This window comes from Eupeodes corollae, chromosome X (assembly GCF_945859685.1).
Source record: "Eupeodes corollae chromosome X, idEupCoro1.1, whole genome shotgun sequence".
In the NCBI taxonomy this organism is placed as follows: domain Eukaryota; kingdom Metazoa; phylum Arthropoda; class Insecta; order Diptera; family Syrphidae; genus Eupeodes; species Eupeodes corollae.
In genome coordinates, this window is record NC_079150.1 from 4,722,617 (window position 1) to 4,738,902 (window position 16,286).

Sequence of the window (16,286 nt, forward strand, 5' to 3'; positions counted from 1 at the left end):
AAAATAAAAAATAAAAAATGTTAGCCAATAAAGATTTGTTAAAATACAAAGATGTGCATGTGTATGCATGTATCTAGTGTAAACATTGAGACATCTGAGAATTGATCGTTTCATTCGTTTTATTAAAAATATTTAAAGAATGTGTGTAACTATGGATATCTATATAGTACTCGTATGCAACGTTACTGTGTAGTGTTTTGGAAAGTTTTTGAGTTTTCTGTGCACATAATGCAGGCCTAGGCTACTTAAACAGGATGATTGGACATCATGTGATAAAGAGTAAGGGCCCTAAGCTAAGGAAAAAAGTTTTTTGAGTCAAATTTTCGAAGGCTGCATGTTTTAATATACTGATTTTATATTTCCCATAAACTATTTTGAAATTATTGCACTTGCATAACAGGTTCAACCTCATCTTCCATTCGATACAAAACTATCATCAAGTGAACACCCTTAGTCGGAAATGAATAATTCTTTTTATTCTTAAATTTAGTCACGTTTTGCGTTGCATTTAGTTAGCTGAAGGGGGGTTGCTAACTAACCCAATTAAAACATCTATATTACATCATATAGATCTATTATCCAAGGCTTCTAAAAAAATGATTTCTTTGCAGGTATTTCAGAAATATCGGTCTTATTCAAATAATTATATATATATATAATTATAATATTATTACGTTACTCTTTGTAACGTTTTTTTTAGTTTTTTTTTGAAAAAAAATCTGAATTTGATTTTTCTCAAAATTTTAGCTGGAGTCAAAATTGCATACAATTATTTTGGAGACCTTTTATTTTGATTTTATGGACCTTTAAATGTCAAAATTTGCAATTCCACAAATCGGACCGATTACAATAAATTTCTATGAAAAGTAAACAACAAAAACAGAATGTTTGCCCTTTGGCTAAAAGAAGAAAAAATGTCATGAGATGAGAGGTTATGGTCCCCGTGTTAGGCAAGTGGAGGGTAATAAGCCAAATCATCGTTTAAGGAACTTGAAAGAGTATGCAAAAAGTAATTGAAATCTTAACTGCTTTTTGTCGGGGTTTTTGGACGTTAAGCCAATTTAATGTTGTTCTTAGTACGATTTTATTTTTAAACTGCCGATTGATTTCAAAAATTTAATACCAATACTTTCAGTTTCTTTTACCAAAATTTTGTAGTTTTTTTCCAAAAAATGTTAACAAAAGTATTTTCTTTTAGGAAGAATAAGTTTTAAGTGAAAATCATTATTTGATCACGAGTTATTCAAGTCAAAAATCAATTTTTATGAATTTTAAAACAATATTTATTTGAAGTCAATATTATCTTCTTTACTATCTTGTATATCTTCTGTTTTTTGTACTCTTTTAGACAATCTAGATATGGCATTTGTAATTCCAAAAAAAGTTCTTTAAGTAAATGTAAATAATATAAAATAAGCATTTCATACGTTAAATCAAAAAAAGAATCATCTGTCCAATTACTAACAATTTAGACTTTAATGAATAAATTTTTTGTTGCCACAAAAAGTAAGTTTGTCAAATAAAAATATTGAAAACAAACAAGACACTAATTATGGCCTAAATAAGAAATTATGTGAAGTACAACTATTTAAAAATGTTTAAAGATAATATCAACTGTGAAAAAATATCTATGAATTATTTATTTTAATGCAAATATATAAAGCAACACTATTTCTAGCATACACTTTTCATGGCGAAGAGTTCAACAGGCTTGCTACAGGCGAGAATAATTGCTAGAGCCATGTATTCATAACTTTTTACTACACGTGTTTAGTGTAATTTCATTTTTATCAGTGCACAAAAACTTATTTATTTAGACTTTCTATTGAATATTTGCTCTGATTTATAAAATTTAAAATTTTGACATTTCCTGACTTTTTAAGGTCTTTCGAATATCTATTACCTAAGTTGTAAATTTTTCACTTGAATAAAAATGTAAATATATTAAGAAATTAGTTAATTTTGTATTTCATTTTTCTAAAAGTTATGTTTAACATTTCTTATTTTGCAATTTCAAGTTATTTAAATTGGACAAAAAGAAATTGGTTAAAAAAAGCAATTTCAATCATAGAAATTAAAACTTAAGCAATTTTTTAATAGAATGAAAAATGCACGAAATATTGCTTCCCTATTACATTTCAAAAGACATTCTTTACTGTGCTTCGGCTGATAGCATTACCAGAATCACTTCCAACTTATCATTGTAAAATGTGGGTTTGGTAAATGAAAGCAATCTGTAGCCAGCTGAAATACACATGAGCACAATAAAGAAAAAAACATTAATGTCTTATATAGGGTCCGCCATCTAACGTTTTTTTTCCAACTAGTGCTTATTTCGTGAACTCGCTAAAAATGGAACCGTCAAACCTATTTCACCTGAAAGGGAGAAGATAGGTACACCGATAGCTACATGTAAACTTATGCTAAAAGAAACAGCTTTTGCAATAGCAAATTCTAGGTGGCACAACTTACCAACATGCGCAGCCACAAAACTCATATGGCCTTCACTAGACCTTTCACTGGACCTAAAGCGCTCTAAAGACTTGTTATCTCAAAGCAGACTTCATATTAGCTCCCTAATAGGTGTCCTTACAGGACACTGTCTTATAGGCAGACACGCAATACGACTTGGCGTAGCCTCAAATGACTTCTGTAGGAGCTGCATGGACGAAGAAGAAGAGGAAACAATCTCTCATCTCTTATGCACCTGCCCTGCTCTTTCACTCAAACGCAAACTTCATCTGGGGGACTACTCTTTTGATAATCCCAGCGAACTAGCTAAAAAGGATATTAAATATCTTCTTCGCTTTATAAAAAGCTTAAAATGGTTCTACTAGTTAGAAGTAATTCTCTAGATTCATGTGGTATCACAATGGGCCTTTCTCTTGGCCTAAGTGTGTGGATTATAAATCCGCAGCCACGTTAACCTAACCTAACCTAACCTAACCTTATTTCGTGAATGATAACACCTAGCTCATGTCTGATTTGACAGTTTTATCCTTCAGCTGAACGAATATGGCTGTGTATACGCTTGAACAGCGCTTAGAGAAAATCATTTTTTCAAGCCAAATCCGAATGGCAAATTTGAGAAAGCACTTTTCATTACAAGAATTACTCTTGAAGAATTTGTCAATACCTCGCGAGAGGCAGTACCCGTGCAAAAAAAAACTTTTATTTGGCATAGGCAGGGATCGAACCCAAGATCTCTCTCATGACAGCCCATCGCACTTTTTTTTGAATTCATTTTTATTAATTCAATCTTAAACCTATCTTAAAGCTAGACAAAAATTCATTAAACTAGCCTAATTATCCATAACTTACAACTACACTAACCATCATGCCGCGGGTACCTATATATTATTTTAACGTTTTATTTACCTCGATAGAAAACATGTTTCAGGACATTTAACATTCAATTGTCTACTATGTACCTATGAAATCCTTCTAAACTTCTTATGGTAGTAAAAAAACACCCTATGTTTTATGTATATTAGCTTGTAATTCTAATTGTTTATTGATACAAATTAATACTAGTCATTTAAGCGAGTAGTTGGTGCACCAAATTGATTAAATTGTATACATTTCGTATACAAAGGAAACCACAGTAGCCACCATGCACCGGTACGGTTGGCAAGCGTGTCAAAGCTTCCGATTTTGTTTTTAAGCAATTTGATTATAAGAAAAAAACAGCCTTGAAAAACATTTTTAAAAATGTGTGTTCCGTTTTTTTTATTTTGAATTCCATGTTATTAGTTTTTTTAATAGAGTTTAATTAACAAACGTATGTTGTATATACACGTCAACAAAATACAAGAGAGCTGCAATTCATTGCTTCGTTTGGTTAGATATTCCAATATCCCAAGCCTCAACTCATCGTGTTAGGCTTGTACTACATATGCTATTAAAAAGTTCTAAATAACTATATTTTATTTTTATTTTTGAACTCAAGATACAAAATTGTATATACTAACTTTATAGGAACCTAATGTTGAAATACATTTTTGTCCACAACGAATTATTTTTAAACAACTTACGAGTAACTGCATATTCAGTGTATTGTTTACATTACAGTCGTAAATTATTCTGGTTTTGAAATAAATATTTAAACAAAACATAACTTTTTAACATATTTAAAATAATAGAATATAAACAAACGCGCCCTTTATTTCATTTCAGTTGAAAAACTGAATTTTGCAAGTAGAATCTTGGTCTTGGGTTCAATCCCTATATTTTTTTTTGCGGTTATTGCCTCTTTTGAGCAATGACTAATCCTCCAAGATTTTGTTATGAAAAGTGCTTTCTCAAATTAACCGTTCGAACTTTGCATAAACACCATAGGTCCCCTTTATACATGACATTTCTATTCTAGCATGGTTGAGAGTTGTAAGTCGCTAGAATCTGGTTCTCTACGATCTGTTGCGCCACCTAATTTATTTATTTATAGACAAAAAATAATTTTACTGTTTTTCTACTTTTTGATACAATTATTTCAAAGACTATATACCTACAATACATGTGTGGAGGAAATAGTTTTAATAGGGAATGACTCGGTTTTCCTGTATGGCGATTTCATTTACCATAAGTGGAGGAACGGAGTTGCAGAGAGCTGCACAGTTCACCACAAAGATAGTCTTCCAAACTTTTTCAAAAAGTTTTATACGAACTTTTCTCCATTAGTAAACAATCATAAATAAACGGTCTCTAGTGTTGGACATGAAAACATTTAAATAGCTACTACATCCAAAAAGTGTTCCAACTAAAAAAAAGCAACCCAAAACTAGCTAAGATCTATTTTAATGATATTTGGAACTAAAAAGGTATAAATTATATTTTTGTATCAAGCCTATACAATTTGAGAAAAAAACAAAAATTACGTTAAGAACAAAAAATAAAGAAAACAAAACATGTGAAAAACTACAAAAGTAAAAAGTATCGCGTCAATTCAGAAATCTTTGTAAATTTAAATTTTCAAAAAATGTGTGTATTTCTGCTATAGGAGTATATATTTTGTTTCATTTTTGTTTTGCTTTAAATTAAAATGTGGATTTTCTCTTTTAAATTTTTTTTAATATGTGTTTTCGACTGAAGTATTTTTAGTCACATTTATGCGATACAAGAAATGCGATATACATACATATGAACCAGTAATAATAAAATAAAAATAAAAAAAGTATTATGTCATTAATTTTACTTTGTACGTTTTATAAAAAAAAATTTGTTGAACGGTTCAAATGTACATACGGGTAGGAGAAATGCTGATGATGATAAACTAAAATATCATTCAAGTCAATTTCATTTTGCATTCAGATACATTCTAAATCTCCTCTATAAACAGAAAAACGAATTGCAATAAAATTACGTTCATTGCAACTTTTAGTTTTTAACCATGATTTTTGTTTAATATTTCGCGTATATAACAGGGGTTTTGACTTCCTTTAACATGTTTAAAGTTTAAACATTTAACGATTAATTAGCATATTCCGGTGCATATTGGTTTAAAGGCTTTAAATATTAAAATGGGAGAGGAAAACAAAAGAAATGCTCTATTTACTAGGGAGGCTTGCCCTAAAGATTGGTATAAAATGAAAGGCGATATGTAACTTGTAATATGAGTTGTAACATTTTTAAAATCGGTCATGAGAAGCTAAGATATTTGAACTTGAATTTATACGTTGTAAATGTATTGCGCAGATTTTGAAATATTTGGGGTTGAGTTCTTCAAACATGTATTTTTTGTACTGAATTTTGTAAGAAAATAACTTAAAAAAATCAGCGATGATAGAATATTTTTTTTAAAATAATATCAAAATTATTTTCTTACCTTTCATACCTTGAAAGATATACATAGGTCGCAATTTGCGATTGTCGATAACATTATTTATTATTATTATTTCTTTGTCGTTTTCACTGTGTCGTTGTCATTAGGTGCGTTTTTTTGGTATTTTATATATAAATAGTACAGTTAGAAATTGCCAACAAAACGATCCGCAGTACCTAGATTTTTGTATTTAAAAATTGGTACAAATGAAAGAAGATCTGCCAGAATAATAATAATAATAAACACGAATAGCAGAAAGTTTTTTGAAAAGCAAATGCTAAAATTAATTTAGCAAAAAAAAATAACTAAAAAAGGAGGGGGTTTGTTCGTACTACTACATTAACATGTGGTGTTGAAGCGAGCTTGAAGATCGCCTCAATTCCTTTTAGACCTGAATCACTTGGAAATGAGCTTGATTTCACTCGATTCCCGTCGGAGATCGGAGTTGAGTCAACATTTGAGAAGAAAAACCTGTGTGGAGGAGTTGGTTTAACAGATAATGCATTATGGTCTGTTTATTTGCATGTTTGTGTACAAAAAATATATTACAAAAAAAAAATGGACATAGAATAGGTAGCATATTTTTATATGGTGCTGAACTATTCAGTTTTCCATTGTTTAACACTAATTAAACTATCTCACTTGTACTTCATAAGAAACATCGAAACACCATTTGCATTTTAGAAAGTCCTGTCATACTTAATCATTTTTAAATCTTCTTGGGAAGTGGAAACACCAAAGGGATTTATTTAGTATGAACTGAGATAAACATTCGGTGGAAATATAGCAAAACTTAATTATCTTTTCTATTGTTTTCTCTTGCAAAATAAGCCCAGTTAGTCCATTTTCACAAACAAAACTAAACAATATCAACAGTAATAGATTGATTTTTAAACCAATGAAAAACACACATGATTCCAAATGCACAACTAGGTACTCAACGAACACAGCCATCGAGATACAAATGCAATATCAATCGTACCAACATTTGAGAACGAAATCACATAAGATGTATTCGAGACTCGTATGAATGCCAAAATCCCATTCATAGTAAGATTCTACTCTAACTTTTATCGGTGTTATCAATGGATATTGTTTTTGTAATTCGTGTAAAATCCTACTATACTAAGGATAGATTTTCCAACAAAACACGGGTATTATCGCTCAACCACAATTCTGGTCCACTCATTTTAATCAAATAAATATTCAAATTTAATAATATTCGATTCTTCTATTCGATTAATGATCGACAACGAAAATCGGGGCCATAAACAGTTATTTCGGCGAAGAACAGAAATGCTCTCTGTACAACTCTTAACTTGAAATTAAAATATCTTAGCTTTTCCATTTAACCAATATCATCCTTCATTTAACACTGAATTCGTTTGTATACACTCTTAGCCAGAAATGAGCCAAATGATATTTCGCATCCTTGATTTGCAAATATTTGTCCTTTAAACTTAAGATCACGCCCGAAGTTGAGCACTACTAAGGACCGGTTATAGCTATCAGTACAATCTTTATTTTCGTAAGAACATAAATGCAATAAGATGACATGCTTATTTTTCGTAAATACATTTTAAAAATTTTAATATTGAAAATTGAATTTTACCGAACAGATGAACGCGAACTTCTAGTAAAAATTAACTGAAATAAAATGCAATACTGGGTCGCATGAACCTGCTCTCGTGTCCAAAGAGTCTGGTTCAAAATATTTTCTGTCTTTTAAAATTTCAAAATGAACTGCAAACAAAGTTGTTTTTTTTTTCTTTTCCAAAAATTTAAATGCTATTTGATTTCTCAAAAAAGCTTACATTTTGAAAAAATAATTCAATTTTAGTTTAAAAATATTAATTTCCAAATTTGAGGTCAATTGACCGAATAGTTTCGGCTATAGTGGCTAGGACAGACAGACAAACGGAATCGGGGGACCAACTTTTTTCGACTTCTCTACTATCGTAATGCTTAAAATAAATAAATTGGGTGGCGCAACACTCCGTTGAAAACTAGGGCCTAGTGACTTACAACTCTCAACCAATCCTGATGTTGTCAGGAATGGAGGGGACCTACAGTTTATATCCGAATCCGAACCACTATTTTACGAACAAAAACATAATTGTATGCATTTTTGACATTTGTTCAAATTTTGAGAAAAATCGGATTGGTAGTTTTTTGTACAAAAAAAATAAAAGTCTACAAAATTACTATGAGTTCGAATGATAACGTTTTTGACATTTGTTTAAATTTTGAAAAAAAACGAATTGATACTTTTTTTTAAAAAAAAAAAAAAAGTCTACAAAAATTACTGAAAGTTCGCAAAAATTGATTTCAGACCAAATATCTTTTTAACAAATAAAGATATTAGCTTCAAACGAATTTCATCTTGTAAAAATATTGTTTTCAAAATTCAGACAAAATGTAGGTAAGATCGAATTGACAATTTTTTCACAAAAAATAAAAACCTAAAAAAACATAACCAATACTTGGTACAAATTTATTTTCGACTCGAACATCTTTTCAAAAATTTAAAACATTGGCCTTAAATTAATTTCAACTTATATGAAATAAAGTTCTCAACATTCAGTAAAATTTGTGCAAGATCGTAAAATTGGTGTAAATTGGTTTTGGCTTAAAATCAAAAATCAAATGATGAAATCATCATAGAAAAATAAAAAATATGTATTCAACTCAAGTATTAGGAAAGCAAAAAATTTGAAATTATTTATCTCACACACAAAATATTGTTATAAATATTTTGTTAAACTTTTAAGAAAGACAAATCTACAGATGGGATGGGAGTTATCAGGACGTACGGTCGTACGAACGTATGAAAGTACGAGAGTCAGAACGCACGTAAACGCACACACAGACATCTTTTCACATCAGAATGATTACAAAAACTTAATAAAATTAATAATTTAATAATAATTTTAAGTGCACAAAGTGTTTTAAAAACCAAAATTATTATCAATAATTTTTAAATAGCAAAACAAAGTTTCAAAAATGCAAAATAACTTTGCGTTTTTAAATTTTCGAAACTGGGTTGAAAAAAAAAACATAAATTTGAAAAGCTTAAAAAATAAAATTTTAAAAGAGTAGATTTTTCAAAATTAAATTTCGTAATAAGAGTGTTTATCCAGTAAGAATTTTAATCACAATACCATAAAGCGTATCTTAAATAAAACCAAGTGAAAAATATGTACTTTCAAGTTGGTCTTATTAGGCATAAACAAGGGGTCGCAGTTTTATTTCTCCAAATAATTTTGCCTTATCTCACTATGCTAAAGTTGATAAGACAAACTATCAAAATTTGCATTTCAAACAATTTATCTAAATTGTGAATGTCAGTATATGTACCTATGTGTGGTCAAGAAATGACAAAGTTCCAAAGCATACAAGGTTTTCGGTTTTTTTTTTGTATTATTATTTTCTTTGATGTAGGTGTAATTGCAAAGTAAAAAAGTTTTGAAGTCAATTAATGCGACTTAACTGAAAAATGTGTGTGTCACAAAATTTATAAATACTTTTGTTAAAAATAACCATTGAAATAATTAAAGAAGAGAGAGTGCAACAAGTTCTGTTTCTTCCCAAATGTCTGCCAATATGAGCTTCTTATCGAAATTTTTCTTTTTACAAGCAGCTTTATTATGTGATTAAAAACAGACACCAAGATGCCCGCAATAAAAAAAAAAACAATAACAATAACATGACCAATATTTTTGTTTAATGTTTACTTTGTACAATATTATCTCATTAGGAACAGGTGTTATTCATCTTTTATCATCAAAGTACAATGTTTCAAATCGAAAACAGCTGTTTGAAAAGTATACATGTTTTAATTACCAGCGACTATTTGCTTAGTTCTTATTCGTCTTAATCCTAATTGGGACTTGTATCTCAATTTCAAAATTTGTTTTTGTTTTTAAATCATATTTCAAACTTCTAAATTCAGGTTCTGAAAAGTTCTCAACTGATTAATGAGGCATTGAGAGCAGTAGTGGCGTAACACTCATTTTTTCAATTTTGAGTTTATTACACCAACATGACCAAAATTATGCAGAAGTGGCGTAGCTCATGTTTGTTCATAAACCTACACAAAATTGTTGAAACATTGTTTCTGCACGCAATTTTTCGTAGGATAATGTATTTTTTCAAACACATACAAAATTTCTGCAACAAAATTGTACAATAAGCGAAATCAAACATGAACTGCATTTTAAAAAAGCGGAGTCGGCTAGAAATGGCATTAGAGATAATCCGGCAAAAGCAAAGGAATCTAATGACATTTCCGTAATTGCCAACTCCAGTCATTTCAAGGGGCTTTGGCAAAATTGTCTAGGTATCCATGACATATTAAAGAGCAAAACTTACATGTATTTTAAGGATGAGTCGGCTGGATCAAGAGGTCCCCAAAAAATTGGCAGCTGCTTATTGTATTATATTAAACATTTTATACTCACAAATTTAATTTTGTACACAGACCAGTGTGGTGGGCAAAATAGGAATATTAAGTTGTCTGTTTTGTGCCAATATATTGTTTCGCATAGTGAGTATCTTGTAAATAAAATTGATCACACATTTCTATTGAGTAACCACTCTTACTTACCTTGTGATCAAGACTTTGGTCTTATCAAAAAACAAAGGCCCTATGGACTGGTATAAGAAAGAATGATCCATTTAAAATTGTTGTTATGATGGATCTGTGATGTTTTCGACGAAAAAAAATTAAACAAATAAAACAAGTCCAAATGGCTTAAGATTCAATGGCTTCAATTTTTGAAAGGGAACCCCTTCAATATTTCTAACAAGTACAGCAAAAACGAAGACGTGCTTTTTCAAACTGTGATATTAATAATAGAACATCTACATAATCACAGATCGCGAATTATTGTTTCCAAAAGGGAATGCTGTAAGTAAAGCTAAAAAGAAAGATTTACTCGACTTGCTAAATTTTATTCCCCCAAGTTACCAGAACTTTTTTAAGAACTTGACAACTGTTTCTACAGACATAGACGTTAGTTTAGTTGAATACGTACATGATAATGATGAGTGATAGTTTCATAGCAGTCTTAACTTATAACTTGTTACTATTTTGTACTTAGAAAGTCATAATAAAAAAAATTTAATAACTTGTATTATTAAGTCTTGGTGTAACCAACTTACTTTCTTAAAATTATTTCTGTATGCAGAAAGCAGAAGTGGTGTAAGCCACATAAAATCCAGTAAATCACACATTTACAGACAAGATTAAAATCTAAAATAAGAGATATTCCTCCAGATTTGCCATAGCTGAAATTTATTAGCCATTTTTTATAATAGGAAACCAATGATAAACAAAAGTTTTTCTTTAATTTCTTTAATTTTCTCAATTATTACAATTTGGGGTTACGCCACTTCTGCTCTCAATGCCTCAAATGATCTTTGGCAGAACTTGTTAATAAAAAGCAAAAGCACAGGCTCAGCTATTTTATCCATGATTATATCGTTTAACAATTGACTATCTATAGTATTCTTTCTATATAATATTGACTGCAAATGTAAAGTTGTGAGATCCAGTTGTTTATATTAGTTAAATTTGAAATCGTATTAATATAATTCTTGTTAATTATGAATTTAAATTTTTGTCTAAATATAACACAACAAATTCGATGTATTGAAAAAAATGTTTGGTCATAAATTTCATAGCATTTAATATTCGAAAATTACGTTGGTCGCCAAAATTACATATTTTTCTGTTACAGTTCTGTTTGCCGCTTTAAATATTCTAAAAAACAACCAAAAACGGGGGTTCTTAAGCCTAAGTTAAAACTAAAATTAACAATATATTGTATGATGGTTTTGAGAAGTTCACTTTAAGTATCTTTCTTACTTTCTTAATCTTTGGAAATTCTCATTAGTTATTAGTCTGAAGAAGAAAAAACTTGAATTTGATACTTTAATAGTTTTGGAAATACGTTGACTAAATTTTTAGGACTTAATTCGGATCCAAATTCTAATTTTAAATATTTGCTCAAGAATTCAAAATTTCCGATTTCAACATTATTTAAAACGTTTTTTAATGTATGTATTCCGATAATTTGATATAATATAATTGTTTAGACAGCAGATTCGTTACAATTACTTTCAAACCTTTTTGGCTTTTCCTGTTGAAAACCATTTAGCATTTAGAGTATCTTTTAGCTTTTTGTCTGACAGGTGAAATCTTAAAACTATTATATGAAATAATATAAATATTTCAACTGAATATTGAAGAAAAGGATTATAGATTTGGAAAACCATCAAGGATTTTATTGAAAAAAGCTACTTCATAAGTTTAGATAGGCTACAAAGCCTTCGATTTTAACATTTCCAAATCCCATCTGAAAGATACCCTTTACTTTTTCCCTTTTGAGTCCGAATTCCTCGTCCCTTTTAATTTTAATTCTAATAAAATCAAAATTATTAGTTCTTGTACATGTGGCCCTAAGGCCCACGTGATTTAATGTTGAAAACTGATAACAATAACTTACAAAAAAATGTTAATTTAGTGTTGAGTTAGGTTAAGTTATGTTAAGTTATAGCTTGTATTAAGCTTAATAAATAAATAAAAAGCCTTGTACACATGTTTTTTTCGAATTTCAAAAAGTAATATCTCAAAAAATTGACGTAAAACATTAATTTTGAAGTCGCATTTGAATCAAGGCCGTTAAAGCCTATTAGTTCAATTTTAATGCCAGTAAGAAAACCTTTTCTACCAGTTTTATTGGGGCCTTTGTCTTCCTGAATATAATCTTGTAATCCCAATTGTACGCAACTTATAATGTTGGCTTCAAAATGAAGTTGCTAGTTTATCGGCCTATTTTTTTAAGATGATTCGGATAGAAGAATGATTCACGTTCAGAATATTTGAAAAGTTACACATTTTTAAATTGATATGTTTAAAAAAATTGAATTATATACAACCATATTTTTCTTCTCATTTCAGATAACTGCATTTGTAGATTGAATAAACAAGGACTTCGCGTTTAGAACAAAAACACGCAGTAAATTCACTAGCGCTGACATAGTTTTACCATATTAAAGTTTTATTTATTTTGTGTTTTTTCCTTTCTTAAATATAAAAGTTACTAATTATTTAATTTATTAGTTAATAAAAGCTTGATAAATTACCAAGACAATATAGTTTGATAAATAAAAAACAACATACATTATAAGAATAACTAAATACCAAAGGAAATACTTGGATATATATTAGTGTCAAAATTTGTCCTACTTACTGCCGAAATAGATTTCTTTAAGTGTGCTATCGCGATGGCTGCACCAGCAGCCTGTACGCGTTTCTCTGACAACTATGATATCAAGGAGGAGCTCGGAAAGTAAGTACAAATTTTAATTACTTTAAATATCAATTATCCTTAGTCTATTTTATTGTGAACAAGAGTCTAAAAAAATAAAGTTTATAAATATTGTGTATTTTAAAGAAGCTGGGCTGTAACCTACACTGATAACTTCCATTTTTTACCAATTCTAGCAGTTTTTTTATTTTTCGTAAATAAAATGTATTGAATTTTTTCGAGCTTATACTTATGCGGTAGCCCCTTACAATGTATAATATAAATTTGAATTGGAGTCGCTAGCGCCGGTGTCAACCAAATTTAACACTTCTATAATTTTCTATAGTAAAAAATCTACCCACTCAAATTTTGTGATAGTTCTTTTAAAATATTTTGATCTTTTTATCTGTAAAACAAAATGTATTTGAAGTCAACATCTCTTTCGGTTCTCGAGATATGGCTGCCGATAAGAGATATCCCAAACGTACGGATGTGCGAACTCACGAAGACATTAGGGTTGTATTTAGTGGGCTGTAAACTATAGGTAATAAATAGATAAACGAAACACTGATTTATTTAAAGTCGAGAAAACTATAAAACCCCTATTATAGGAACATTTTACTACACTATTTCTTAGGTGGTTCTGCTGAAGGAACCGCCGAACTGTACTACTGCACTTTCCCTCAGAAGGAGTTCAAAACGATCACCGATTAAAGCAAATTATAAACATAAGATAATTTGCATAATAACCAATAAAATGAATATATCTATACACATAAAGTTGATTTACAATAATAATAAATTATTTGATAGTCATTCATCTGTTTTGACATCTTAAGCGACTTTCTCGGCTTCCATTTGGATGATACATATCTTCTGTAAGAGGCGTTTCAGCTTGCCTGTTTCTATCCAGCGCCCAATGTACCGGTGGGAGGTTTTCATTCGCCACTGTTTCTAACTGTCCAATCTGAAGTTTCTCTTTCTGTAATCTGTGCTCCATCTGGCCCAGAAATGCTTTAGCATTAACTGCCTATCTTTAAACAATCTGACTCCTGTTGAGCTTGGTTTCTCAGGACATCGAACGGCGAACCGGCAAGATCTGAATCCGCCTGGAGTTGAGCATGGCCTCTATCTGCACTAACAGCGTTAAAAGTTGATCATATGGGAGCATTTTCAGTCCTACCACTCTCTTCAAGTGATATTTCATCGATTTTACCGCAGCTTCATAGTTTTGAGTGTGATATCGTCTCATCACTTCTCCATTTTTCTATGGCTCTCTTCAGTCCTGTACTGGTACCTACGAACGTAGTACCGTTGTCACTACACACGCTTTCACATCTAGCTCTACGTGCTATGCAACGTACCAAGCAATTAATGCAAATGATGTTAAATCTATAACTAAGTCGAAATGTACGGCTCGAGTTTTGAGGCATACGAAAATAACGAACTGCATAGGAAATATGCCATCGCTCTTGTTGTCTCTTCTTGGGATTGAAACTGTACTTTACCTGTACGTGTTCTTTCTCTGATTCATAAAGTTGGATTCTCGGACCATCTATCTATAATTCTAACTAATTGGAATACTCCAAAAGTGGAAGTTTGTCCTTTGAATGTTTAAGACCTATACTTAGCGTAGACTTAACTGATACAACTGTTATTACATTTACCTCTTCCTGTACTTCTAACGTTTCTTCTATACAAAGACCATTCTGTGTGCGGTAGATGAAGCCATTCCAGCCCTTCTAACCATAACCTCTTGTTTACTAAAGCAAACGCCTGTACACCTCTACTTACTACATCTGCGGGATTGTCCTTTGTGTTGACATAGTGCCAGCATCTCTCATCAATATTTGTCTGAATGGATGACACACGATTTTCAACATATGCCTTGAGATCACGTGGCAGCCTATTTTCTAACCTGTAAACTTGACAACAATTCTGCTGCCGCTAGTTCCAGCCTTGGAATGGTGATTGCCTTTAACGGAGCTATTCTTGTCTTTGACATGAGTAATCTGCATACTCCTGTACCTGTGCGTCTGAAAATCGGTGTATCTGTATCGTTTTTCCCCTCGAAGTATCTTACCTATCTGTCCGCAAATTCTGCAGAGAGGTTACCCCGTTCCCGAATACTTTCCATTTCTTTTATATTTCTTCGTACACCCTTATCTTTCTTTTGGTTGGTAGTGCCGTCTATAATTGGTGCTTTCACCACTTAAGTAAATTGATCTGATACTATCAGCTATTTTAGACCTAAAATGGATGGTATCCCTTTCCCCGTGAATACAAATTCGGCAGCACTTGCGCCAGCATTCATCTCACGCATGAAATTTTCAGAGTTTGACTTCCATAATTCAAAACCGGTTACTTTCAATATTTTGCGTATCTTTCGCTACTTGAATAGCCTTAACTCGTTAATTTCGAGCATTGCACCTGTACCTCTTTCAATAATTTACTCCCTATACTTTACTTTATACTCTATACTCTGTCGAGCACAACCGCATCGTGAAGATATTTTACTCTATATAGTGCTAATTGTATTGTTTTATATCCTTGTTGCGAACGCACGCTTGAATCTAGAACTGGTGTCACATAACTCGCAACTCATGTTCAAGAGCAGTACATTCAAGAGAATATAATAGCTCAATCTGCAAATGGTATTAGCAAGTGTTTGCATGCTCATTCATAACTCGATGAGCTCAAGCTAGACACTGCAAATAGCCACTGCTATTAGCTCGGTCACAATCTGGAAAAAATTATCTACCTGTATACGTACAAAATCAGAATGCGCTACACCAGTATACATAACTCGATGCTTTTGGCTCAGCAATGATCTACCTCAAAAACCCGATGCCTTTTGACACGGCAGTAGTCTACCTATACATGAAATCTATTTAATTGACATTTTGATATTCCCTTAAAAACTTGCATTATTATAGGCTTTGTTCCTAGGTGATGATAATATAAGTGTGTGTATGTGTGCGTATTTTGTATTTGTTCGGATGAATTCAGTATCTGAACTTTTATGAACTGTATTATGTATCTAACAAACTGAATAAATCTGTTCATTGATAAATATCTTCGTCTGTTTTATTTATCTGTAACATGTATTTAACAAACTGAGTAATATATTAATAAATATTTTCGTCTGTACCTAC

At 30.8% G+C, this 16,286-nt stretch overlaps 1 protein-coding gene across 5 annotated transcripts in view; it reads left to right on the top strand.

Moving 5' to 3' along the window:
- The window catches only part of LOC129953397 (calcium/calmodulin-dependent protein kinase type II alpha chain), a 55,217-nt gene that overhangs the window by 4,420 nt on the left and 34,511 nt on the right, over window positions 1-16,286 (top strand). For all 5 annotated transcript variants that reach the window (XM_056066565.1, XM_056066562.1, XM_056066567.1 and 2 more), the window contains exon 2: window positions 12,945-13,173. In XM_056066565.1, the coding sequence (XP_055922540.1) occupies window positions 13,109-13,173 (65 nt within the window). In that variant the 5' untranslated portion in view covers window positions 12,945-13,108. The remainder of the gene's footprint in view (window positions 1-12,944; window positions 13,174-16,286) is intronic.